Source organism: Acomys russatus, chromosome 17 (genome assembly GCF_903995435.1).
Source record: "Acomys russatus chromosome 17, mAcoRus1.1, whole genome shotgun sequence".
Lineage (NCBI taxonomy): Eukaryota > Metazoa > Chordata > Mammalia > Rodentia > Muridae > Acomys > Acomys russatus.
In genome coordinates this window covers 44,007-69,436 of record NC_067153.1, presented here as the reverse complement: position 1 = coordinate 69,436, position 25,430 = coordinate 44,007, and the positions used below count along the sequence as shown (strand labels likewise).

Sequence of the window (25,430 nt, the reverse complement as noted above, 5' to 3'; positions counted from 1 at the left end):
AGAGGGGCGCAGTAACGGATCCGAGGAGCCGTGGCGGCCGTCCGCAGGGGCCTGCAGCACCGTGCCGGCTCTGTCCCCGCCTCCCCCACCCCGCGGCCCCCACGGCGTCCCCCTCCATCGCCGCCGCCGATGGTCTCGCCCACTGGGAGAGGAGCCCACGTGGATGCTGGCGCAGGGCAGGGCGCAGCGGCGAGTCGCGGGCCTGCTGGGCGGCAGTTCCGGGTAACCGTGCGTGCTTAGCGGCACCTCCGCGGAGCGGGAGAAGGCGCGGCTTAGCGGGGTTAGGCCTTGGCCTTCCTACCCCAGCGGCGACCGGAGCCTCGCAGCTTGTTAGGTATCGGTGACCCGGGGAGGGGTTCGGGTCCAATCAGAGTCCCGGAAGCTTGTGGTGGCCACGCTACCAGGCTTTTTAATCAGCGTTGGATTGGGGCCCGGAGGGTGCCCGGCTTCCTGCGGAAGTTCTGTTAAGGACGGACACTTTAAATTCTGTTAGAACAGAACTTTCGCTTACAGCGTATTGGTTTTAAATGGCTTAGGGAGGGCGGCTGCGCTGCCGAGATGCTGTTTATTACGAAGTGCGCCTTTCATCCCCGGAGCTCAGTATTAGTTAGATGTAGAGAGAGATCTTTAACCTGGAAAACCCTGTTTGCGTTCTTTTTTTTTTTTTTTTTTTTTTTTTTTTTTTTTCCCAGTTGCTAACGAAACGGTGCAGCGGAGAACTGAAGTACCTTAGGATGAATTTGAGAGGTTTCTTTTTTCTTCTTCTTCTTCTTTCGTTTTCCAAATGTGCACGCCGCAAGGCGTTATACATGTGTGCAAAACTTTCCTCGTTTCTGAGTGCTGTGTTTGCCTGCACTGGTCTCCCACTCAACAAACTGGAACTCTTCGCTGCTCTGGCTGTGCCTCGAAGAGCCCCTGGGTGGGTGGGTCCAAAGAGGGGGCGGAACTCGGCCTTTTTCTGCAGTTGTTCAGATGGCTTTGACAGTGAAGCAATTATGTGAGAAAAGTGTACTGGCAAGTAAAAGTGGAGGATAAAAATTAGTCTTTAGCACTCAGATCTTTGAATGCAAATGGAATTTAACAGTGAATCTACTACATGTGGGGAAGGTATTACATTTGATTCTGGACAGACTCCAGAATGAAATTGAGATTCTGGGAGTTGGTTTCTAAGTACCACAAATTGCTTAGACAAATCGTTTCATAGTACTCTACCTTTATTTAAAAAAAAAAAAATACTTTGGAGCTGAGAGTGTAGCCCAGGTTAGACTATAGCTGCGAGCTTTCTTCCAGCACAGCATACGTAACAGCATTATGTGGAGAATAGTGTTTGAGCTTCCATCACCATGGGCTAGAGTGACATGTCCAGTCTTGACATTGTCATCTACAGAGTTCACATCAGGAACCTGGCTGTCAAGGTCCAACCCCCATGAGGGGAAATGCTTTAAGAAAGCTGCTGATTTTGTCTTGAGCCACATTGTTCATAGCTGGTCACTTTGTGGATTGGACCCTGCCTGGCTTTGCTGAACCTTAAAATTTGTCTTGTCTAGTTAGTTTCCATTTTGATGTAACTACTTTGGAGACCAAAGGAAGTTTGAGGGGAAATTTGACAAGTTTGGAAGCTCCCTTCCTATGAAAATTTAGCAAAAAATACTTATTCCACAAGGTTAATGCAAATATGCCCTTCCTTAGGGTCACTTCAGAAGGAGAGACATTTGCTCTTGTATAACGTTTAGCAAGCATCCCCAGACTACAAAGCTCCAAGAGATTAGTCTCAAGAATTTATTCCTATTCAGGACATAAAACAAGCAGAATTCCATTTGTAGAGAAACAAAGTTCAAAGGCAAGAAAGAATTGACATTTAATTAGTGTTTGGTCTGTCTAGTTGATAATACTCATGGCTAACATTTATTGAGCATTTGCCATTTATTTATTTGAGTCTCTCTCTCACCTGTAGCTCAGTCTAGCCTTGAATTTTGAGCAGTCCTGCCTCAGACTACTAATACTAAGTACTTGGGTTACAGGCATGACCTCCCTACTCCATGCTGTTTTATATGCATTATTTTAATTAATATTTAAATATTCCAGTCACATCTTTGTTTTTGCTCTTTTGGTTTTGGAGTTGGTTTGGTGTGTGTGTGTGTGTGTGTGTGTGTGTGTGTGTGTTTAATAGTCTTAATGCATTGCTCTTAACAATCTCAATACATTGCTTCTGCTTGCCTTGAACTTCCAATTCTGCATCTATATTATAGGAAGCATTCACTAGCATGTCCAGCTATGCTCTGTGGTCCTTATCTTGATTCTTTTTCTTTGAAAGATGTTTCTCTTCCTCCTCCTTTTCTTCCTCTTCTTCTTCTTCCTCCTCCTCTTGCTCCTCTTCTTCCTCTTCTCCTCTTCCTCTTCTTCCTCTTCTTCCTCCTCCTCTTTCTCCTCCTCCTCCCCTTCTTCTTCCTCCACTTCCTCCTCTTCTTCACCTCCTCCTCTTCCTCTTCCCCCACCTCTTCCTCCTCTTCCTTCTCCTCTTCTCTTCCTTCTTTTCAGCAGAATTTTACCAAACCAGTTTGGTTCAAGTCTCTTTTGAAGAACTGGGTCTCAAAATCAGTCAATAGTTTCACTGTTCTATTTAGCAATATGATGACTCACTTAAAACAGTGAGGGTTTTGTTGTTGCTGTTGTCGTTGTTTACTTTGTGACTAATTTATATGCATTAAATGCATTTTAACAATTCAGTGCTATAATAATCTGCAATGTGTCTAGTAACTACATTTCACATTTCAAGAACATTTCATTGCATTACTGTTACAGTTTCTTTTTAAAAACTAGATTAACAGTTTATTTGGTTCTGTTGTGATTTGAGCATTTACAAGCATTTTTGGTTTAAAGTGATTTCTTGTTTTTAAATTGTAAAGCATATCTTTGATTTTTCAATTCTGAAGTTACTGTTTTGGTTGGTTCCTGTTTTGGTTTTTTACTTGTGGCTTTTTATATATAAGAAACAGTAAACTACTCCAAACGTACTTGTTTAAATCCTTTATTTTGGGAAGGTTTTTTTTTTTTTCCTGTTTGACTATTGTTTCAAAGATTTGAGTAAGTTAATCTTTCCTCCTTTAATGGTTGTATTTTTCTCTTGTAGGTTAATTTAAGAGAAAAAAAATGGCCCTGTTAGCCCAGCAGATACCGAGATGTTTCAACTCAATTAAATTGAGTAGCTTCATTAAAGCCACACAAATCACAAAACATTCTCCGAGACCAAGACAAACGTTGTTGAATGGCCTCGTGGCTCCGGCTCTGTTGTCTTCTGACACTTGCTTTCTCCAGTGGGGAATTAAGACTTACAGGACTTCCTCCTCGTGGAGTAGTTTCCAGTCCGCCAACCCACATAGGCACAAGAGTTCTGCCCAAAGCACTCTGCTTCCTTCAGTAAGTGAACGGCCAGAGAGGATACCAAGTCTTGAATCAGAGCTGCCTCCTGAAGGTAATTATGGACATTGAGAAAAGTCCCCTTTTCATGGAGAGTTTTGATTATGCTACATACTTAGACAATACTTACCCATTTCACATCCTATTTTATATAAGGCAAGAGAGGAAACAATGTCAGTTTTGTTCATTTCGTTCTATCATACTGATTTTTTTTAAAACAAATTCCTAGGTTAAGCCAAGTTGGGTGGCACACGCTCCCGCACTCTGGGAGTTCTTGAAGCCAGCCTGATTTACGAAGTAAGTCCAGGACAACCAAGTCTACACAGAGAAACCCTGGCTCAACAAAAACTATCTTTAAAAAGAGTTCCTAGATTAATTTATGTCATTGTTTTATAGCTAACTGTGTAAAACATTTTTTTTTGTAAATGTTTTATTTTATAGCTTCTTTAGAAAAGCATCCTTTTGCCATTAAATTAGAACTATTCGAGTTTAATTGTTATTATATTTATATTTGGGGTATACAGTTTAGACATATATTTAATTGTATAATAATTACAAAATAGCAATTATGGTACTCCTCAGATTTCCTTTGAATTGCTTTATGTTAACCCTCGTCTTTCCATGCCTCTTGGTATAGAATACATTGTTATGCCATAAGTAGAATAATATTCCATTAGTAGAATGTGAGGCTAAAAGGGGAAGCAGGGAAGAGAAGCTGGCTGTGAAGGCGAAATGAGAAAGGATAGTTAGTAGAGTAAAATAGTAAGAGATTGTAGCCTGGGTTCCTTCAAGTTACAATTTCAAATGTCTTCCGTACCAAATTACATTAAAACAACAGCAGAGAACTCTGTATCCAGGCAGATTACTCTTAAGAGAGTAATCTGGAGAGAGTGGCATTGGATCAAAATGGATAAAATCAGGATATCATAACTTTAAAATGTGAATTTAGGGTATTTGAAAATCATACTTTTGGCCAAGCTCACAAACTACGATAATCCCTGTCTCTCAGAATATGGTTGAAGAATCTTTAACGTTCTTACCTGTTGATGAAAAGTGAAAAGAAATAGTTTTGTGCCTTACCCAGACAAGGCGACTCGTACCTGTAATCCTATAATTTAGGAGGCTGAGGCAGGAGGTTGCCTGGGTTGTGTTCACTGTCTCAAAAATGGATTGAATATCTTGAACCTTACCAAGAAGCTTCTTACCTTGGAGAAACAGTAGTTGGTCTCTCTGGGTCCTTGTAGATCTTAGGCTATCTGTGAAGCTTTGTGATGTAAGGGTCACCACTATTAGGTCATCTTGTCTTCAATTTTCCTGTAATCCTCTTATATCAGCCTGCCCACTGAAATGCTGGAGTTATAGGTATGGACCATCACTCCTCTAGGCTTGGACTTCATAAATATCTACTTCTGAAATAATCTCAATACGTAGCCAATGAAAAACACAGATTAGGGAAGATAGAATATTTATGGAACTAGATTGTGGGTTTTCTTTTTTAAGATGTATTTTATTTTTAATTATGCATATGGGTATGTGCATGTGAGTGCAGGTGCCCCTGGAGCTCACAAGATGGTACGGGAGCCCCTGGAGTTGGAGTTATAGGGTGGTAAGCTTCCTGATAGGTTCTGAGATCCAAACTACAAGAGAAGTACTTGACAGATGAGCCATTTATGCAGTACCTTTATAGAAATAATTTCCCCCACGTACATGACAATAGTGACTTCTCTCTTTTTTCATGTCTCGCTGCCAAGAACTGGAGGACTTACCCCCATTGTGTCCGTTACAGCCAGTTTCAGAGGAAGTGGCTATTCAGATTGCTGCACACCCTCTGTTGCCCCTATCCTCCTTTACGCTTGGAGACTACATAGATCATTCTGAGACTCTGCAACAGCTGGTAAAACTTGGTAAGTTTCTAGCCTACCAGTTAACCCTATCACATAATGTGTTAATTTTCTTGACTCATGGTGCACTGCTCTCTGTTTGCCATGTGGTCTCCTCACCTTCCTCCTAGAGCCCACTCTCCTCATCTGGATTGCTCTCTCAGCCTGTACCATAACTTTCTTAATATGCTGGCTAGGAGTATATCCTTGAGTCCAGGTAATTAAATGCAGTCAGAGCCTTTTATTGTACATTTTCATTTGGTCCTGTCTATAATCTAGCACCTTGGTTTAACCTGTCTTCTTGAGTCTGGTTTGGCACTGCTATTTGATCTTCTCAGTAATGGCCCTTGGGAATTGAGAGGAATTGAATAGATAAGAGATTGAGGAATCCAAGTTCCCCACATACAGCCATACATAGTTCCTCATTTTTAGCTTGGACCTCACCTTGGACCTCTTAATCCCTAAGGACTCAAATTTCTGAGCCTTTGAGCTTGTTGTTGTTTAAAGGGTATAGAGTATTGCCTTAGAGTTTCTGTTGCTGTGAAGAGACATGAGGACCATGGAAACTCTTATAAAAGAAAATATTTAATTGGGGCTTGCGTACAGTTCAGAGGTTTAGTCCACTATCATCATGGCAGCATGCAGGCAGACATGGTTCTGGAGAGGAGCTGAGAGTTCTACATGTGGATGCTCAGGCAGCGGGAAAAGAGAGTCACCATCAGCCTGGCTGGAACATTTGAAACCTCAAAGCCCTCCTTCAGTGGCACACTTCCTCCAACAAGGCCACACATCTTAATAGTGGCACTCTCTGGGCCTATGGTGGTAATTTTCATTCAAACTACCAGAACTATTTCTTACCGAAAATATTTGCAAGTCAGAGTATTTGAGATTTGAGGCTTTTTTGTATTTTTTGGGAATATTTGCATAGACTTTAATTGATCAACCAACCTAAAAAAGATAACTCAAAAACTTTCAGTTTTCACATACTCATGTCCTCCATTCAGATTCCTATTTGTGGGCCTTTCAGTTTCCTCTTCCCCCGACACACCTGTTTTTATATATTAAATTTGTGGGAATATAGATAAGTTGTTTGTTTGTTTGTTTTTTACCAAGAAGCTCCCTTTTGTTTCCCATCATGGAGAATCGTTTTCTTTCTTTTATCAGAAAAGGGAAAAGAATACCTGTGCCATGGCCAGAGACCCTTAGAGGTTGTTCTTGGTTTATTTTTCCTCCTTCCCTTCTTAACATCTATTCAGGCCCTTATCTTCCATATTCTATGTCTCTCATCTTTGCTCTTCTCCTGTAGTTACCCTTCTTAGTACTTATTTGCCACTAAACAACTACAGGCACCTCCTACCTTGAAAACCCTGTCTGAGTGTATGAATTTATAAGAGATGGGGCGGGTGGAGGGAGAGAGAGAGGGGGGGAGGGGAGAGAGAGAGAACACAAATGCATGTATGTATACATGTACACATGTGAAAGGCAAAAGACAATTGTCTTTTTTTTTTCCATTTGGCTGGTTGCTTTTGTTTTGTTTCAAGCCGGTTCTTTTCTTGGTCTGGACTTGCAGATAGTGTAAGCCGACTGGCAGTGAGCCTCGAAGATTTATCAGTCTCTACCTGTCCAGTGCTGGGATTACAATTACACACCACCACTACACCAGGGGTAATTTTTAATGTGGTTCTGGGAAATCAAACTCAGGTCCTCAGGTTTACAAGGGAAGCATTGTACCTACTGAGTTATCTCTTGAGCTCCTAACTTGATAACTTCCTATTCTTCAACCATTTTAGCCCTGAAAAATCTTTGTAGCGTTAGTCTTCTTTGTAAAATGTGAATTTATTACACTGGTTAACTGCTAAAAATCTTTAAAACTTTCCAAGACCTTTGAGTTTTTCCTGTGTTCCTGCTCATCTTGTCAGCCTACTTTACCCCTTTGCTTGACCAATAGCTGGAGAACTTATTTCAAGTTCAAGCAGCTTCTGAAATGTGTTTTCTGGCCCTACCATCCTAGAGACCCTTCTCTTCTGAGTTCCACTCTGCCTGTTTTTATGCTTTCACTAATGACAGTACATGGTAATGTTTTACTCCTGTTTGCAACCTAGTTACCCAAAGGTGTAAGGAAAGACCTATGTTCTCAAGAAACTTCATGCGAGGGTAGGAGTGTGATCCCTGCATGTGGACGCAGAGGTAGTAAACTCTAGGCTAGTCAGGGTTACAAATACCTATTTGATAATAACCTATTTGGAAGATGAAAATGGAAGTAAAATGAGAAGTCCAACAAACGAGATACACAATTAAAGGCTCTTTCAGAATGTAAGCATCTATCAGTTAATGAATGGTTAAAGGAAATGTGCTGCACATGGGATACCAGTCAGCAGTAGCAGAGGAAGAACTCATGTCATTTCCAACAGGACTTGGAGGACATACATGTAAAGCCATATCTCGTTAGTAGAAGCTGAATAAACCAAGCTCATGGAAGCAGAGAGAGAATGGTGGTTGGGGTAGGGGAGGTGACAATAGGGAGATGTTGGTAGAAGGGTACAGAGTTTTCATTCTTAGTAAGTTTTGGAAATCTATGATGTACTGTGAGTATGTTTTAAATATTTTTTAAATGTGGTAATGGTTTAATTGGCTTTGTTTAATCATTAAACAGCATAGATTTACCTAAAACATCTACTGAACCTCAGAATGTACACAGCCTAAAAGATATTCCATAGTAAGTTCAGAGATGAGAAATGACATCAGATATCTGCTGCAAGCAGAAGACTAAGTTACTTTTCCTTTCAGAACAGCTTTCCTAGCCTACAGAAGGTACTCAGGGTGATGAGGATCAAACGTGGCCCTGACCTATAAATAATTTACAGTATACTTAAAAGAGTTTTGGGATATGTTCCAGCCAGTTTTTTCATATGAGCTAATAACTTGAATAGCATGTCTTAGAGGTAACTGTAAATGGCAGTAGTCTAGAGAGTCCATTGCTGCTTGCCATTGTTTTTGAGTTATAAGGTCTTGGTCCTCTTCTGCTTGTTTTCCTGCTTTCTCTGCATGTTCTAAGTCCCAGGAGGCTAGTCTTGTGTACAGGGATCCTATGCCAGCTGGCTTCAGGCAGCTTCTGCCGAGATAGCATAAAGGCCAGAAGGACCAGGCCAGGTCATTTATTCCTGTTCTCACTCTTTCTTTGGGTCCTTTAATTGCTCACTCCATAACAACAGCTTCTCTCATGCAGCTCTCCCAGCTTCTTCTTGGCTCCAGAAAAGGGGAAATGATTGGTCTACTTATCTCTAGTGCTAGACATGCCTTTGTGTGTTCACTTAACTCTGTTCAGGCCACTGTATTACATTTACTTTCATTTGAGCTCTGCTTTCCAGACCCTGACTGATGACTAAATATATGTAAACAATATCTGTTAGAGCATATATTGCTCATTTCCTATCACAGGTCCTTTGCAGAAGTTTGTGGTCCACAGTAGGCAGTCAGGGGCTGGTTTTTTCATTTTAATGGAATCCTGAGTGAGCTTTTGTGCTCTCCTAATGGGATTCTCTCTCACTGCTGCTAATAAGCAACTTTGCAGACCTCACAGCCTGCATATGACAGCCCATGCTGAGCAATGCCCTCCAACATGTATAAACTTACTTGGAGTCCAAGTCTTTTAGGTTACTTTTAAAGTTACATTTCCCCATATATCACAGACTTTTGAAACTAGTTTTTATTTCATTTTTAAAAATGTATTCACTGATTATACCTGTTTTATGTTATTTTTAAGTTACAAAAGAATTATATGTAGTTGATAGAAATTCAGCTATTCCAAGAGGTACCTTTGCTCCCCAAGTGTAACCATTATTACGAGTTTTTCAGTAACTTTCCAAACCTTTCTCTTACACAGCTAGTCATGGGCTTTTAAATTTTCTATTATTAATATCTGCTTATGTTCTTTGTTTTCTGTGTTTAGAAAGGAACACATTTAGATTATTTATCAATCTGGAAATAAGACTCAAAAACCTTTTATTTCTTTGTTTTTGTTTTGTTTTGTTCTGCTTTGTTTTGTTTCAGGACAGGGTTTCTCTGTGTAGCATTGGCTGTCCTGCACTCACTTTGTAGACCAGGCTGACCTCAAACTCAAGTGATCTGCCTGCCTCTGCCTTCCGGAGTGCTAGATTATTGGCATGACCCACTGCACCCAGCTCACATATTATCTTTTCCTTATTGAATTAAAATGCCGTCACTAGTGTGTGGTAAATTGTTTTAGTTCATTCTGGGTCAGTTTCTGGTGGTCTTATGTATACTAAGAAAACACTCTACCACTGAACTACCTCTGGCCTTTTTTGCTTTATTTTCTTTTTGTATTTTAAAATGGTTTTTTCAAGTTTCACCATTGACTATGTGCTCACTGTGTAACCCAGACAGCCTTCCTAACTCAACCTTTCCAAGTAACTGTCAATGTTGATTTAGTAACTTTCTCTTTGGGGAAAATTTAAGCATCAATGTTTTTGTTTTCCTCTCTCCATTGACCTTTTACATAAATACTATAATTGACTTTATTTCTGCAACCAGTTTCATTTAAAAAATACCTTATGTTTCCATTTGCCTATTTAATTTCTCTCTTAAATAGATTACTCATCAGTAATTTTTCCTCTATGAAATTAATGGCTGAATAAGAAATCTTCACACCAGTTTTTTTCATTTGTTATAGGAGTGGATTTGTCTAAGATAGAAAAACATCCAGATGTAGCCAATCTCCTTCTAAGGCTGGATTTTGAAAAAGACATTGGGCAAATACTCCTATTTCTTAAAGATGTGGGTTTAGAAGATAACCAGCTGGGATCATTTCTGACAAAAAACTGTGCTATTTTCTCTGAAGACATTGAAAATCTTAAGACCAGGTAAAGTTTGAAATGATTCCCACATAACCTAGGAAATAAGTTGTGGAAGAAGAGCAGTCTATTCAAGGATCTACTGAATGAGTATAAATAATACTTTTAGTTATGAACTTCTGATGGTTTTGTCAACTATCAATTATTATTTTCACTTTACTGATGAGTTTGTATTGAAATATTTCCCTTCATAAACTGTAAATTTTTCTCTAAAGTTTCTATTAATAAATAATTGAATTATCTAAGAGTATACTTACAAGTTAGGCAAGTTGTGAAAAACATTAATGTTTTATTTTTCTTTTTCCTGTTTAGAGACAGTGTCTCACTTATATCATCCTAACTGGCCTTGAATTCATAGCCCTCTGCCTTTGGCCTTCTAAGTGCTATACCACTATGCCAAGTATATTAATTTTTGTTGGCAGACATTTAGCATTCTTTGAGAAAATTGTTCACTACTACTACTAGAGAATTATTTAATAATAATCATCATCATCATCATCATCATCTTAATAATAATAATAATCTTAATAATATGCTTTCCCATAAATTGAAATTCCCTTTGTAGTAATTCTGGTTTTCTAAAGAATAAAAATCACAGCCTTTTAATACATATTTATTAGAGTGAATTACAGGCTGTGATCCGGCTAGTCCAACAATGGTTGTCTTGTGACCAAAAGGCCAAGAATGCTCTAGTTGTTTGGTCCAAGAAGTTGGAAGTTTCAGCAGACCAGCCTACTGCTGGAGTCTTAAGAGAATTCCTAGACAATGGTGGTGTTCATTATATATTGGAATCCCAAAGAAGATGGTACTGATACCATGGAAAGAATGCCAAAACAACAGGATAAATGAGCTTGTCGTCTAGAGTAAGGGCAACAGCAAAAACCGGCAGCTTCCTTCTCCCAGGTCTCTTTATATGGGCTGCTACTAGAAGGTGTGGCCCAGATTGAAGGTGGGTCTTTTCCCCCTCAAATAACTCCCTTACAGGTACACTCAGCAACTTGGGATTAGTTGATTCCAGGTATATTCAAGTTGACAACCAAGATTAGGCATCATGCCCTTTCTTTAATTAGAACATTTATAAATATCTTTGCACCTTAGTCATCACTTAAGCAGTTAACAGTCTTGTGAAGACATTTATTGTAAGATGATAGTGGTGTGTTAGACATTAGGAATACCACCCAGAGCAAGACAGGGCCCTCTTATGTTAGCACTGACTTCACTACTTATCTCCCCTGGGTTAATGTGTATTCTCAGACACGCTGAGTGGAAGCACTAATCTGTTTAGCTTTTTTACCCAGTTCACAACTATCACTCATAACCTTTGGCATCCACCTCCTGCAAATAACCAAGACCTCTCAGTTTTACCTTGACTATGTCTCATATCAGTTGGACATTTCTCTTAATCTCTACTTGCCTCTAGGCATGACAAGATCACAACACCTCTTGTTTCCTAGTAACAGTCCCTCTAGACCAGTGCTTCTCAACCTTCTTAATGCCTCCCTTTAGTTCAGTTCCTCATGTTTTGGTGGCCCCAATCATGAAATTATTTCATTGCAACTTCATAACTACAATTTTGCTAGTTATAAATCATAAAATAAATATATAATATGCAGGTTATGTGAAATGTGTAACCTCTGTTTAAGGGTCATATGGCCCTCCCACAAAGGGGTTGTGACTCACAGGTTGAGAACCACTGTTCTAGACTATTCTCCACACTTACATTGAACAATTGGCTTGGCAATTCCTTGAGCTAATAATAAATTAATGTCATTTCTGCTAAGGAGGAGAAAATATAATCTGCATTTCTTATATTGAGCATCTTACATAGTTAAGGTGCTGGACCAGATACCAGACTTAGCAGACTGATGCTCTCTCCTCACGGGACTTACAGACTCCTGTAATACAAACTATTATGGCATAGGCAAAGAGTGATTGTAAAAATTTCATATGCTGCATCGTGGCTCAGGGTATAGATTTCTTCACCATTTAAAAGTCAATGTGCCTCATTGCTCAAGATTTATTCCTGGAAAGCATGAATGCCAGGCAGTGGCAATCACTTGAGAGGTTTTGCCATAATTACATGAGGCATAGAAAATTTGAGTAATGTACCCAGGATTACACACAAAATGTAGTATAAGTGACAAAGCTACAGTTCCAGTGGAGTTGGCCAAACTCCAAAGTCCTGACTGCTTCCTATACCTAGTGAAATAAACCATATGTTAAGGAAGCAAGGTTTCTAGCTCAAGTTACCTCATGCTCTTAACAGCTAGAGAAATGTTTGTGTCTTTGTAGCTACTTCATCTCTATAGATGTAAAAGGATATATGGTAAATAATATTTCTATAGACTAGGGAAAGATATAATATTTAATTAAACATGAATTTTGGCTTGGCTTGATATAGCAGCTTATTTTCTACAATATCCATAATAGGACCAATTTTATGTACTTATTTTATTTTCAATGAAAGTAGCTTAGTGTGTAAAATTGAGTCCTTTATAGAATTTCCACAGAATAAACTGCATATAGATTATAGACATGGCAATGCATGGTTATAATCTCAGCACTTAGGAAACAGACCAGAAAATGAAAAAGTCAAGGTTAGACTGGGCTAGGTCATAAAATCCTGTTTCAAAACCAAAATTCATGGCCAGCAATAGATAGCTCAGTGGGTAAAGTGCTTGTCACCCAAGTGTGAGGACCAGAGTATGGATCCCCAGAACCCACAAAAAGCCAGGTGCCATGGCACATATCTGTAATCTCAGAGGCTTTTGGCAATATGGGTGGCAGAGAGTAGAATCTCTTGGAGCTCAGACCATAGTTAACCTGGCTTATGAGGCTGTGAACAGTGGGAGAGCATCTCAAAACAAGATGGAAGGCTAGGACTGACCCCTGAGATTGTTCTCTGACTTGTACATGCACACTAAGGCACAGTCATGTTTTCCTCCCCATGGTACTCCTATATTAATTGTTTGGCCAAAAGATACATTTAGAAGTGTAGTAGGATTGCTTTCTGCTTTAAAGCAAGTGGAAACTGGTGAAAATTTGTTAAGTTCTTCTCTGGCAAATATGTACATATATTAGCTATTACAGAGTTTTTTATTGATCTTTCTTATGAGGGAGACATAGGATCCTCTTTTTTTTTTTAATGCTACTTTAGCACTGAGTGATCTCAAGTCTGATATATACATGTATATGCATATATCTATGTAAAAGTAATAATTGAGAAGAGGTGGGGTGTACACAGGAGGGGCAGGGGGTTATGGAAGTACAGAACTCCTGTATGTACCTAAGACTCAAAACAAATTTTTTAGATGTTATTTCAAAAACTAGCATAATATTAATAAATACTTGCTTTATTTCTCTAGGAAATGTTTATCATGCATATATGTGTTTTTTATTATTTCTCCAGAGTAGCTTATCTACAATCAAAGAATTTCAGTAAGACAGATATTACACGGATGGTCAAAAATTCACCATTTCTGTTGAACTTTTCTGTGGAACGACTAGATAACAGACTGGGATTTTTTCAGAAAGAACTTGAACTGAGTGTGAAGAAGGTAAAACAACAACAACAACAACAACAACAAAAAAAAAACCAGTGTGAAGAAATGCATTCCTTCTTTTAGTAACCTATAAATAGCATGTTTCTAAGTGCCTGGCCTACACTGATCCTAGAAATGCATGATACTTTGTGTAAGCCTGAGGAGGCTCCATTAATCCATTAATTGCTTCCTTAAATTTTGTTTCCATATTTGATTTTTCATCAAAAAATGTTGATATATATTTCCAATCTTCCTGTTGTTTATTTGATTGGGTCATATTTTAAATTTTAGATTGGCATTCCTTGTAATGCTTTAGTTTTCCAATTAGTTAAATGTGCACATATAATGATGAAAATTATTATGTTTCAACTATAGACTAGAGATCTTGTTGTTCGTCTTCCAAGGCTACTAACGGGAAGTCTGGAGCCTGTGAAAGAAAATATGAAGGTAACATGTTTTTTTTTTTTTCTTTTTTTTTTTCTTTAAAAATGAATACTGCTCTTGTCATCAGGAAAAAAAATAGATTTTTAACAGAATTAATTTTTAAAAGTCAGAAATGACAGTTTATTTCATCCAGTGTTTTTGCACAGTCTACCCAGTCTATCACCTACAAACATTAGGACCCAGGATCCTGAAACAGTGAGGTTTAAGTGGGACCTGGAAACTGCTTTCTCATTGCCTAGTGTGGCAGGCAATGTCTATGCTTCCTGGCCTGTGGTCCGTTCTGTGAAAACAATTTTGACAATCGTGGGAATCTGTTAGGGGAATGTTGGAGGCTGATTCAAAAAAGCTTTTGGGAAGAGATTAGCAGCCAGAATGTCATTCTCTTTGTCACCTGAGGCATGTGTCAGATTCACTTCTCTACAGGACATGCCATGAACACTACTGTCTTTCCTCTAAGAGTATGACACCAGTAGCAGCTCAGTGGTTTGCACAGAGCTGCAATAGGAGTGGAAATTTTTAGGTCAAGCTCAGTCATTCAGGTGTTGTTATTAACCTCCCACCTAGGCGCTGTCCTGAGGAGAGAGCCCTTATTCTCATGGCACCTAGCATCTAATGGGTTATAGTTAGAAGTGATGAGAAAAATGGCTTGATAGGAGGAGGATCAGACAGTGTGAAAGACCACGGAGAGGACTTGTGTTATTTGGATGTTTTATTTCATTTCTATCCCAAATTTGGGCGATAAGTTTTCCATTACAACTATGTTACTACTCTTGGGAGCAGAAGCTCAAAGAGTACCTAGAAAATCTTTCTTTTTTTTTTTTTTTTCCGCTTAAGTTACCATATAAAGTCATGGTTTCCTATTTATGTGTTATTTTACTTTGTTCTTGCTCTCCTCGACTGCCCTCCCCAATTCCTTGCTCCCCTCCTACTGGTTTTCTTGTTCCCCCACATAGCTCTCCTTCTGCCTGCATGCTAACATGAAATTCCTTGCTCTTTTTTCAGTTCCTTCTGCTTTAAGATTTCTTCCACCCCTTCGCAGTTCCCTTTCTACTACTTTTATGACCTGTGTGCATACACATCCACACTGATATACACACATTTATATCTGGAGTCTGTATTTATGTCTGGAGTCTGTATGTGAGAGAAATCATGTGGTATTTGAATTATTATTATTATTATTGTTTATATCACTTAACATAGTGATCTCCAGTACCACTCATTTTTCCTTTAATGTCATTTTCCTTCACAGATGAAGTTAATTCTGTTGTATATATGGACTATATTTTCTTTACTCATTGCATCTGGTTATAGACATCTTGAGTGAGTCTGTGTTTCATCTATTATGATTGCTGCAACAATAAAAATGGATTAGCAAGTATCTGTACACCCAAGAATAGTAAAGCTAGGTCCTATGGTGATTCTGGTTTAGCTTGTTCTCAACACCATACAGTGTACTGCCTCACTTCGATATGCAGCCCATGAGCTGGGCAGGTTCTCTTACCCTCCCACAACTTCCCAGCTAATAATCTGTGTGATGACTACTTTTCAATTAGGCCTAAATTCCAATTTCAGTGGAACTGTGGGAAGCTACAGCATTGAGATCTGTTTTCACACATTCAAGATATCCCCTAAGTCCTGATAAGCTATCTGGATAGACACAGGCAATGTGGGGCACACTACTGGAGCTTCAGTTTTCAGGTTTTACAGCAGTGAATGGTAGATGGGTCCTCCAAAGGCCAACTTGCTCCTGGCAACCAAGGATAGGGTTATTTTTCCTTATACATTTCACCATGTAGGCCTCCTGTCACCTGGATTTGTCACCTGCCTCTTTCTCACTGTGAGGTTATTGCAGTTGGATTCAAGCTCACTGTCTCATGGTTGTTCCCTAATTTCAAGCCTCCACTGTAGCTCAGTTTCAAACAATTTTTTTGGCACAGAGACTCTGCATACCAAAGTGCGGATGGGACAAAGTTAGATTCCTGTCTCACCAAAACCAGCAGTGGGTTTTGAAGAATGAATAGGCTGTAGGTCAGTCTTCAGGATAGGAGTCCACCTGCCCTGATGGTTGTTAAGTTCCGAAGGTCTTCCTCTCAGTCTCTTTGCATCAAGTCTGGTTTTTCTCATTGTGACTCTTCTCCTCCTAGAGGTCACGTGGGGCTTCTAGTCCAGCATCTTGTCTGGAAGTCCAGCACTGATTGGCCTGTGCTAGTCCATACAGGCCTTCTTTCTCCATATGTTATTCCATCTCATGTTTCTTTTTCTGTGAGCCTCATGACAGTCAATGTAGAGAAGATTTTGCTCAGGTAAGGGGTCTGAAATTTGGGTTACTCCAGCCAGTATGAGCCATAATCCTTTGAAGGGCACTGGTATAAATGCCCCCAAATTTTAAAAGGTCATTACTTTAAATTTTGGAAGAGTCAATTTGTCCTCCAGGATAGTACCAGAAGGCCATTTCTACTCATGACTCCTACGAAATGTACTTTCTTTTAGGTTTATCGCCTTGAACTTGGTTTTAAACATAATGAAATTCAACATATGGTCACCAGAGTCCCAAAGATGCTTACTGCAAACAAAAGGAAACTAGTGGAGAGTTTTGATTATGTACACAACGTGATGAATATTCCCCACCACATCATTGTCAAGTTCCCACAGGTAACACATTTCCCAGCAGTCTCAGACTGCTGTCCTTGCCTTGTACTCAGGCAGCTGGGTGTGGTGCTGTGTATTTGTAGACGGTTTCCAGCTACAGAGCTGCTGAGGGGACTCAATGATTAGTCTCTGCCCCGATAGCTTTTACCTACTCCTATCTTTACCTTTTGAGAATAGGAGAAAATACAGTCTCTTGGGTTTTTCTCCATTAAATTTGAAAATACTGTTTCCTTTATTCATGGTGTAGAGACATGAAAAGATCATGACCTTGGCACAACTCTCAGAACTAGATTGTCTTTAGTCCAATTCCTTCACATAGAGTGATACTTATTTGCTCATCATACTCTGAGTAGCCCTTAATATAGGAAGCTGCTGCCACATTATAATAAAATATAGGAGGCCTAGAATTGTGGCTTTAGCTAATGAAGTAATTGTAAGTAATCTTCAACAAAAAGGCATTGACAGTTTGTTGTCCCCTAAGTCATTAGATAATTGACAGTGGGTTATATGAGAATCTGACCTTTTCCTACTCAAGAGAGATCTAATCATTCACTATAGAATGGACCTTCTGTCCTGGATTAGCATGTGTGTAAACAGTAAGATTACAGAACTCAATCATACGTGACTTGTAATCTAGTGTGGGAGACAGATTTAAAATAACCTTACATAGTGGTAGACTCTTCTGTTTTGCTTTGGTTTTGTTTTTACGAGACAGGGTTTCTCTGTGTGTAGCCTTAGCTGTCCAGGATTCGCTTTGTAGATCAAGGTGGCCTCAAAACCAGAGGTCTGCCTGCCTCTGCCTCCCATAATGCTGGGATTACAGGTGTGTGCCACTGCGCCCCGGAGTAGTAAAATCAAAATCAATCAGTCTCCCCCCCCTTCTGTTTACTCATTTTACATCCTAGTTGTAGTCCCATCCCTCCTCTCCTCCCAGTCCCACCCTCCCTTTCTGTCCCTGTTTCCTCCTCCCCTATTCCTCAGAAAAGGGGAGCCCCTACTTCCCATCCATCCTAGCTCACCAAATCACATCAGGAATAAGTGTGTCCTCTTTCACTATGTCCTTGCAAGGCAGTCCCACCAGGGGGAGGTAATCAAAAAGCTGGCATCAGAGTCCATCTTTGATATAACCCCTGTTCCCATTATTTGGGGACCTACATGAAGTCTGAGCTGCCCATCTGCTACATCTGTGTTGGAGGCCTACGTCCAGTCCAGTATAGCTCTTGTTTGGTGCTTCAGTCTCAGCAAACCACTCTAGGTACTGGTTAACTGGCTCTAATGGTCTGCCTCTGCAGCTCCTGTCACCTCCAGGTCCTTTTTTCCTTCTCTCAACTTTTCCACAAGACTCTTTCTGTACTGCCCAATTTTTTGCTGTGAGTCTCAGCATCTGTTCCGATCAGCTTCTGCGTGGAGGCTCTCAGAGGACAACTCTACTAGGCAAGTATTTGCAGAGTATCAGTAATAGTGTCAGAGGTAGGCTCCCTCCCATGAGATGGGTCTTGTGTTGGGTCACAGTGATTGGACATTCCCTCAATCTCTGTTCTATCTGTTCTGTATTTATTCCTGCTCTATATTGTAGGCAGGGTAAACTTTGAATCGAAATTTTTGTGGTGGTTTGCTGTTCCCCTCCCTCCACTAGGAGTCTTTTCTAGCTCCGTGAGACCTTTTCAGTTTCTCTGGCCCCTGCTAGTAGAATTCTCTGCAAAAGTCTCCTCTATATCCTTCCAGGAGCCTACCATGACTTAAATCTTCAGCTTGTCACAGAGATGCCCCTGCCCATAGTTTCTCTTTCTCTACAGATCTTCTAGCTTCTCATCCCTGTTCTCCCAAGGTCTGATCACCCTCTTATCTCTCTGTGATCTCTATCCTTTCTTCTTCCCTCTCTTCAACCACTACCTTTTTCTATTGTTTCCCATTATAAGTGAGATTTAATCATCCTCCCTTGATCATCCTTGTTACTTATCTTCTTTGGGTCTATACATTGTAGTATGTTAATCCTGTACTATATGGCTAAAATCCACCAATAAATGAATACATACCGCGTGTGTCTTTCTGGGACTGAGTTACCTCACTCAGGATGATCTTTTCTAATTCCATCGATTTGCCTGCAAATTTTAGATTTCTTTATTTTCAGTATCTGAGTAATAACCCATTGTGTAAATCTCCTATAGTTTCTTTATCCATTCTTTGGTTGAGAGACATCTGGGTTGTTTCCAGCATCTGGCTATTATGAATAAAGCTGCTATGAACATAGTTGAGCAAGTGTCCTTGTTGTATGGTAGGGCATCTTTTAGATATATACCCAGTAGTGATATAACTGGGTCTTGAAATAGATCAGTTCCCAATTTCCTGAGATAGCACTAGATTGATTTCCAAAGTGGTTGTACAGTTTTCACTCCCACCAGCAATGGAGGAGTATTCCCCTTTCTTCACATCCTCACCAGCATGTGCTGTCACATGAGTTTTTGATCTTAGCCTTTCTGGGGTAAGATGGAATCTCAGAGTTGTTTATTTCCCCAATGAGTAAGGACATTGAGGATCTCTTTAAGTGCTTCTTGGCTATTAGAGATTCCTCTGTTGAGAATTTTCTTTTTAGTTCTATGCCACATTTTATTTGTGTTTAATATCATGATTCCTTCATATATTTTAGATATTAGCCCTTTGTCCAGTGTAGGATTGGTGAAGATCTTTTCCCTATCTGTGGACTGCTGTTTTGTTCTTTTGACAGTGTACTTTGCCTTACAGAAGCTTTTCAGTTTTAAAAGGTTCTATTTAGTAAGTGTTGATCTTCGGGTCTGTGCTGTTGGTATTCTATTCAGGAAGTTGTCTCTTGTGCCAGTGAGATCAAGGTTCTTCTCCACATTGTCTTCTAAGAAATATAGTGCATATGGTGTTATGTTGAGGTCTTTGATCCACTTGGATTTGAGTTTTGTGGACGGTAATGAATATGGAACTATTTGCATTTTTCTACATGTAGACATCCAGGTAGACCAGCACCATTTGTTGAAGATACTGTCTTTTTTTCTATTGTATGGTCTTGGCTCCTTTGTCAAACAAGTATCCCTAGATGTAGGAGTTTATTTATGGGTCTTCAATTCGATTCCGTTGATCCACCATTCTATTTCAATGCCAGCACCATGCAGTTTTTATTACTATTGCTCTGTAGAACGGCTTGAAGTCAGGGATGGAGAAATCTCCAGAAGATGTTTTATTGTACAGGATTGTTTTAGCTATTCTGGGTTTTTGCTTTTCATATGAAGTTTAGAATTGTTCTTTCAAGGCCTGTAAAAAAAAAAAAATGTGTTGATATTTTGATGGTGATTACATTGAATCTGCAGTTAGCTTTTGGTGAAATGGACATTTTTGCTACCTCAATCCTACCAATCCATGAGCATCGGAGACTTTCTGTTTTCTGGTATCTTCAGTTTCTTTCTTCAGAGACTTTAAGTTTTTGTCATATAGGTCCTTGACTTGCTTGGTTAGAGTTACACCAAAGTACCTTATATTATTTGTGGCTATTGTGAAGGGTATGATTTCTCTAATTTCTTTGTGTACAGGAGGGCTACTGTTTTGGGGGTTTTGTTTGTTTGTTAGTTTGTTTAATCTTGTATCCAGCCAGTTTGCTAAAGGTGTTTATCAGCTGTAGGAGTTCTCTGGTGGAATATTTGGGTTGCTTATATGTACTATCATATTGTCAGTGAATAGTGATAGTTTGGCTTCTTCCCTTCTGCTTTGTATCACCTTGATCACTTTTAGATGTCTTATAGCTCTAGCTAGAACTTCTAGTACTGTATTGAAGAGATATAGAAAGTGATCAGCTGTGTCTTGTCCCTGATTTTAGTGGGATTGATTTGAGTTTCCATTTAATTTTATGTTGGCTATTGGCTTACTGTATATAGCCTTTATTATATTTAGGACTAGGCCTTGTATCCCTGATCTTTCCAAGACATTTATCATGAATGGGTGTTGGATTTTGTCAAAGGCTTTTACTGCATCTAATGTGATGCTCATGTGATTTTTTTTTTTTTTCTTTCAGTTTGTTTATTTGGTGGATTACATTGATGGATTTCTTTATTTGTTGAACCATCCCTGCTTCCCTGGGATGATGGTGGATGATGAATTTGATGTGTTCCTAGATTTGAGTTGCATTTTATTATTTTTGCATCAATGTTCATGAGTGAAATTGTTCTGAAATTATCTTTCTTTGTTGAGTCTGTGTGTAGTTTAAGTATCAGGGTGACTGTAGCCTCATAGAATGGATTTGTTTCTATTTTGTGGAATAGTTTGAGGAATATTGGGACTAGGTATATCCTTTGAAAGTCTGGTAGAATTTCTGTGCTAAAACCATCTGGCTCTGAACTTTTTTCATTTGGAGACTTGATGACTGCTTCAATTTCTTTAGGGGTTATAGGAATGTTTGAGCTGTTTACCTGATCTTGATGTAACTTTGTTAGGTGAAATCTATCAAGGAATTCGTCTATTTCCTTTAGATTTTCCAATTCAGTGAAATATAGACTTTTGAAGACAGACCTAGATTTCCTCAATATCTGTTGTTATATCTGCTTTTTCATTTTTGATTTTGTTAATTTGAGTACTCTCCCTCTGCCTTTTAGTTACTTTGGCTTAGGGTTCATCAATCGTGTTGATTTTCTCAAAGAACCAGCTCTTGGTTTCCTTGATTCTGTGGACAGTTCTCTTTCTTTCTAATTTATTGATTTCAGGCCTGAGTTAGCTTGTTTCCTGCAATCTACTTCTTTTGAGTGTGTTTGCTTCTTTTTTTTTCTAAAGCTTTCAGGTGAGATGTTAGGTTGCTAGTTTGGGACCACTCCAGATTCTTTATGAAGGCTTTTAGTGCTATGAACTTTCCTCTTCCTAATGCTTTCTTGGTGCCCCATAAGTTTGGGCATGTTGTACCTTCATTTTCATTGAATATTAGAAAGTCTTTACTCTATTTATGTCTTCCCTGACCCAGTGGTCATTGAGCAGGGAGTTGTTCAGTTTCCATATGTGTAGGCTTTTTGTTATTTCTGTTGTTGAAATTTAATCCATGGTTGTCTAATAAATAACAATTGGTTAATTTAGTTTTCTTGTATTAATTGAGGCTTGCTTTGTGACCAACTATATGATCGATTTTGGTGGAAGTTCCATGTGGTGCTGAGAAGAAGGTATATTTTTTTGTGTTTGGGTGAAATGTTCTGTAGACATTGATTAGATCCATTTGATTCATGACCTCTAACAGAGGTTTCATTATTTCTCTATTTAGTTTCTGTCTCAATGATCTGTTCATTGGTGAGTGTGGGGTGTTGAAGTCTCCCACTATTAATGTGTGAGGATCTATGTGCGATTTAAGCTTTAATAATATTTCTTTTATAAATGTGGCTGCCTTTGTATTTGGGGACTAGATATTCAGTATTGAGATGTCTTCTTGGTGGAATTTTCCTTTGATGAGGATGAAATGTTCTTACCCATCTATTGAGAAATTTGGTTGAAATTCTATTTTATTAGATATTAGGATGGCAAGTCCAGTTTATTTCTTGGGTCCATTTGCTTGGAAAGCTTTTTTCCATGCTTTTACTCTGAGGTAACAACTATCTTTGTTGCTGGGTTGTATTTCTATCGGTTTTGGGTTTTTGTTTGTTTCTTGGTTGTTTGGTTAGTTTTTCGAGACAGGGTTTCTCTGTGTAGCCTTGCCTGTCCTGGACGCCTTTTGTAGACCAAGCTGTCCTCAAACTCACAGAGATCCACTTGTCTCTGCCTCCTGAGTGCTGGCATTAAAGGTGTGTGCCACTATGCACAGCGAGGTGTATTTCTTGTATGCAGCAGAATGTTGGATCCTGTTTGCACATCCATTCTGTTACTCATGTCTTTTTATTGGAGATTTGAGTCCATTGATGTTGATAGATATTAATGGCCAATAATTATTAATTAATTCCTTTTTATTGTGGTGTTGGTAGTGATAGTGTGTTTGTCTGCTTCTCTTCTTATTGGTTTTGCTGTGGTGCAAATTATTTATATCCTGTGTTTTCTTGTGTGTAGTTGACCTGGTTGGGTTGGAGTTTTCCTTCTAATAACTTCTGAATGACTGGGTTGGTGCATAGATACTGTTTGAATTTGTTTTTGTTTTTGTTTTTTCTTGGTATGTCTTGTTTTGTCCCTCTATGGTGATTGAATGCTTTGCTGGGTATAATAGTCTGGGCTGTCATTTGTTGTCTCTTAGTGTCTGCATAACATCTGCCCTTCTGTATTTCATAGTCTCTGCAGAGAAGTCAGATGTGATTCGACTAGGTCTGCCTTTATAAGTTACTTGGCCTTTTTCCCTTGCCGCTTCTAATATTGTTTTTTTCATTGTTCTGCAGGTTTAGTGTTTTGGCTATAATGTGGTCCCCTTCTATCTGGGAAACATGGAAGTCCGTGTTTTGGAGTCAGCTTCCAAGTTACTCAGCAGATCTGTAGACTCTGACCTTCTGCCACTTGGATATAGTGGGAGGCTCTGGTCAGGCAGGAGACTTCTGGTGGGTTGGAGGTACCAGCCAGGCAGTAGGTAATGGTAGTAGAATCTTAACCAAAGGGCTCATGGGGCAACTAATTCAGTAAGGAGAGAGAAAAATAATAAAAGAATAACAGCTATTAAATGCTTACTGCTTTATGTGTATGGATTCTTGTATTTATTCTTCCAACAACTATCACTATTTGACAAAAGAAGAAAACAAAGAGACAGAGTGAGATTATTGTCCAGCATTGGCCCAGGAATCACTGTCTCACCAAAACCAGCAGTGGGTTTTGAAGAATGAATAGGCTGTAGGTCAGTCTTCAGGATAGGAGTCCACCTGTCCTGATGGTTGTTAACTTCCGAAGGTCTTCCTCTCAGTCTCTTTGCATCAAGTCTGGTTTTTCTCATTGTGACTCTTCTCCTCCTAGAGGTCACGTGGGGCTTCTAGTCCAGCATCTTGTCTGGAAGTCCAGCACTGATTGGCCTGTGCTAGTCCATACAGGCCTCCTTTCTCCATATGTTATTCCAACTCATGTCTCTTTTTCTGTGGGCCTCATGACAGAGGCCCCAATATAGAGAGGCAAAGTGTTTTGTTGCAGACGCACACCAATGTCACACCAAGTTAGCAACATGTACTTTTCTTTGGTCACTGTTCTCAAAGAAACTTAGTTTTCAATGGTTGTTTTACTTGGTCTTTCCATGTACAGTTAGCACTTTGTATCTACTGGGAACGATGCATGGAAATATTTGTCCTATATAGTGACCCACAGTGTCTGAAATACAGCCAAGAGAAATGCTTGAGACCATCTTGTCAAGAGTCTCAGGTCTCCAAGCTGCAGGCTGTCCCTCCAGTGTGGGCCTTGCCTCCTGTTGTCCTCCCTCACCTCTGCAACAGTGGGATGTAGGCACTTGGCTAGCTCATGGTTTCTTAAATGGCTGTGATCTACTTAGTCCTTGACATGATTTTAACATGAAAACACATGCTTTTCCCTATTCATCCCCAAGAGGTAAGCCTCATTTTATATTGAATCTCAATGGGTAATGGAATTAGAAAATCAAAACAGAGACTTTTCAGAGTTTCACAGATGATGAAATAATTTCTGCTGATACCTCTTAGTCTCTAATGTTGGTTCTCAAACTTGGTAGATAATTTAGATTCTAAAAGCTTGTCAAAACAGATTTCTTGGCCTCATCCGCAAGTTGCAAATGAGGTGTGTTTTTTAATCATAATTTACCTTTTTCATTTTCTTTAAAGATGGTCTCTTGCTCTGTAGCCCAGGATTTCTGCTCAATAGCTCAGGTTGCCTTTGGAACTCCCTATGTGGCTCAGGCTGGCTCTAAACTTAATATTCTAGCTTCATCCTACCAAGTTCTATGATTGCAGTGGGCATCTCCTTAATTTCTTATTAATAATACCAGTGTGCTGGGACTCAAACTCACAGCCTCCCATATCCTAAACATCTTACAACAAGCTATGCCCTCGGCCTGTTCTGTACTATAACTTTTCAACAGAAACAATAGATTTTTTAAAAATACTTTTTGTTTGTTTTTTCTAAACAAAGTCTCTCCTAGACTAGGAGACTTGACTGTCCTAGACTCAATTTGTAGAGCAGGATGGCCTAAAATGAAAAGAGATCCACCTGCCTCTGCCTCCCTCAGTGCTGGGATTATAGGGGGGGGCATCACCGCACCCATCTGAAACTATAGAATTTAATCCTGTAAAATTAATCATATTTCAGTGTCACTAACTTACTAAACCAACTTATTAACATAGTTAACCAAATAAATTTGTTAGTATTTCTGCTTTTTATTGTAAATTCTTTTTGTTTCCTAGGTATTTAATACAAGAGTATTTAAAATTAAAGAAAGACATTTGTTTCTTGCATACTTGGGAAAAGCACAGTATGATCCAGTGAAGCCTAATTATGTCTCTTTGGACAAGTTTGTATCTATTCCTGATGAAGTCTTCTGCAAAGAGATTGCCAAAGCTTCAGTAAGCGATTTTGAGAAATTCTTAAAAACTCTTTAGTTTTTGATGAATGTTTACATATATTGTTTTAAAATAAATACATATATGAATAAATCAATGTGTTTTTAAGATAATTGCCTCAGGTCTCAATATTAAAAAATATTTTTCTCA

At 39.2% G+C, this 25,430-nt stretch overlaps 1 protein-coding gene across 1 annotated transcript; it reads left to right on the top strand.

The window, feature by feature from the left end:
• The first annotated feature begins 3,075 nt into the window (after nt 1-3,075).
• Nucleotides 3,076-25,401, top strand: Mterf3 (mitochondrial transcription termination factor 3). The gene is made up of 7 exons (XM_051159447.1): nt 3,076-3,472; nt 5,169-5,321; nt 9,988-10,177; nt 13,578-13,725; nt 14,086-14,157; nt 16,645-16,806; nt 25,125-25,401. The coding sequence occupies exons 1-7, from the start codon at nt 3,151-3,153 to the stop codon at nt 25,317-25,319; spliced, it is 1,242 nt and encodes a 413-aa protein (XP_051015404.1). The 5' UTR covers nt 3,076-3,150; the 3' UTR covers nt 25,320-25,401.
• The last annotated feature ends 29 nt before the right edge of the window (nt 25,402-25,430 follow it).

What these genes read in the sequence shown, in the direction of transcription:
- Mterf3 (XM_051159447.1), top strand. Translation starts at nt 3,151, where the DNA reads ATGGCCCTGTTAGCCCAGCAGATACCGAGATGTTTCAACTCAATTAAA. An exon ending in ATCAGAGCTGCCTCCTGAAG is followed by an intron (nt 3,473 to 5,168) that starts GTAATTATGGAC and finishes CTCGCTGCCAAG; the next exon opens with AACTGGAGGACTTACCCCCA. An exon ending in ATTGAAAATCTTAAGACCAG is followed by an intron (nt 10,178 to 13,577) that starts GTAAAGTTTGAA and finishes TTATTTCTCCAG; the next exon opens with AGTAGCTTATCTACAATCAA.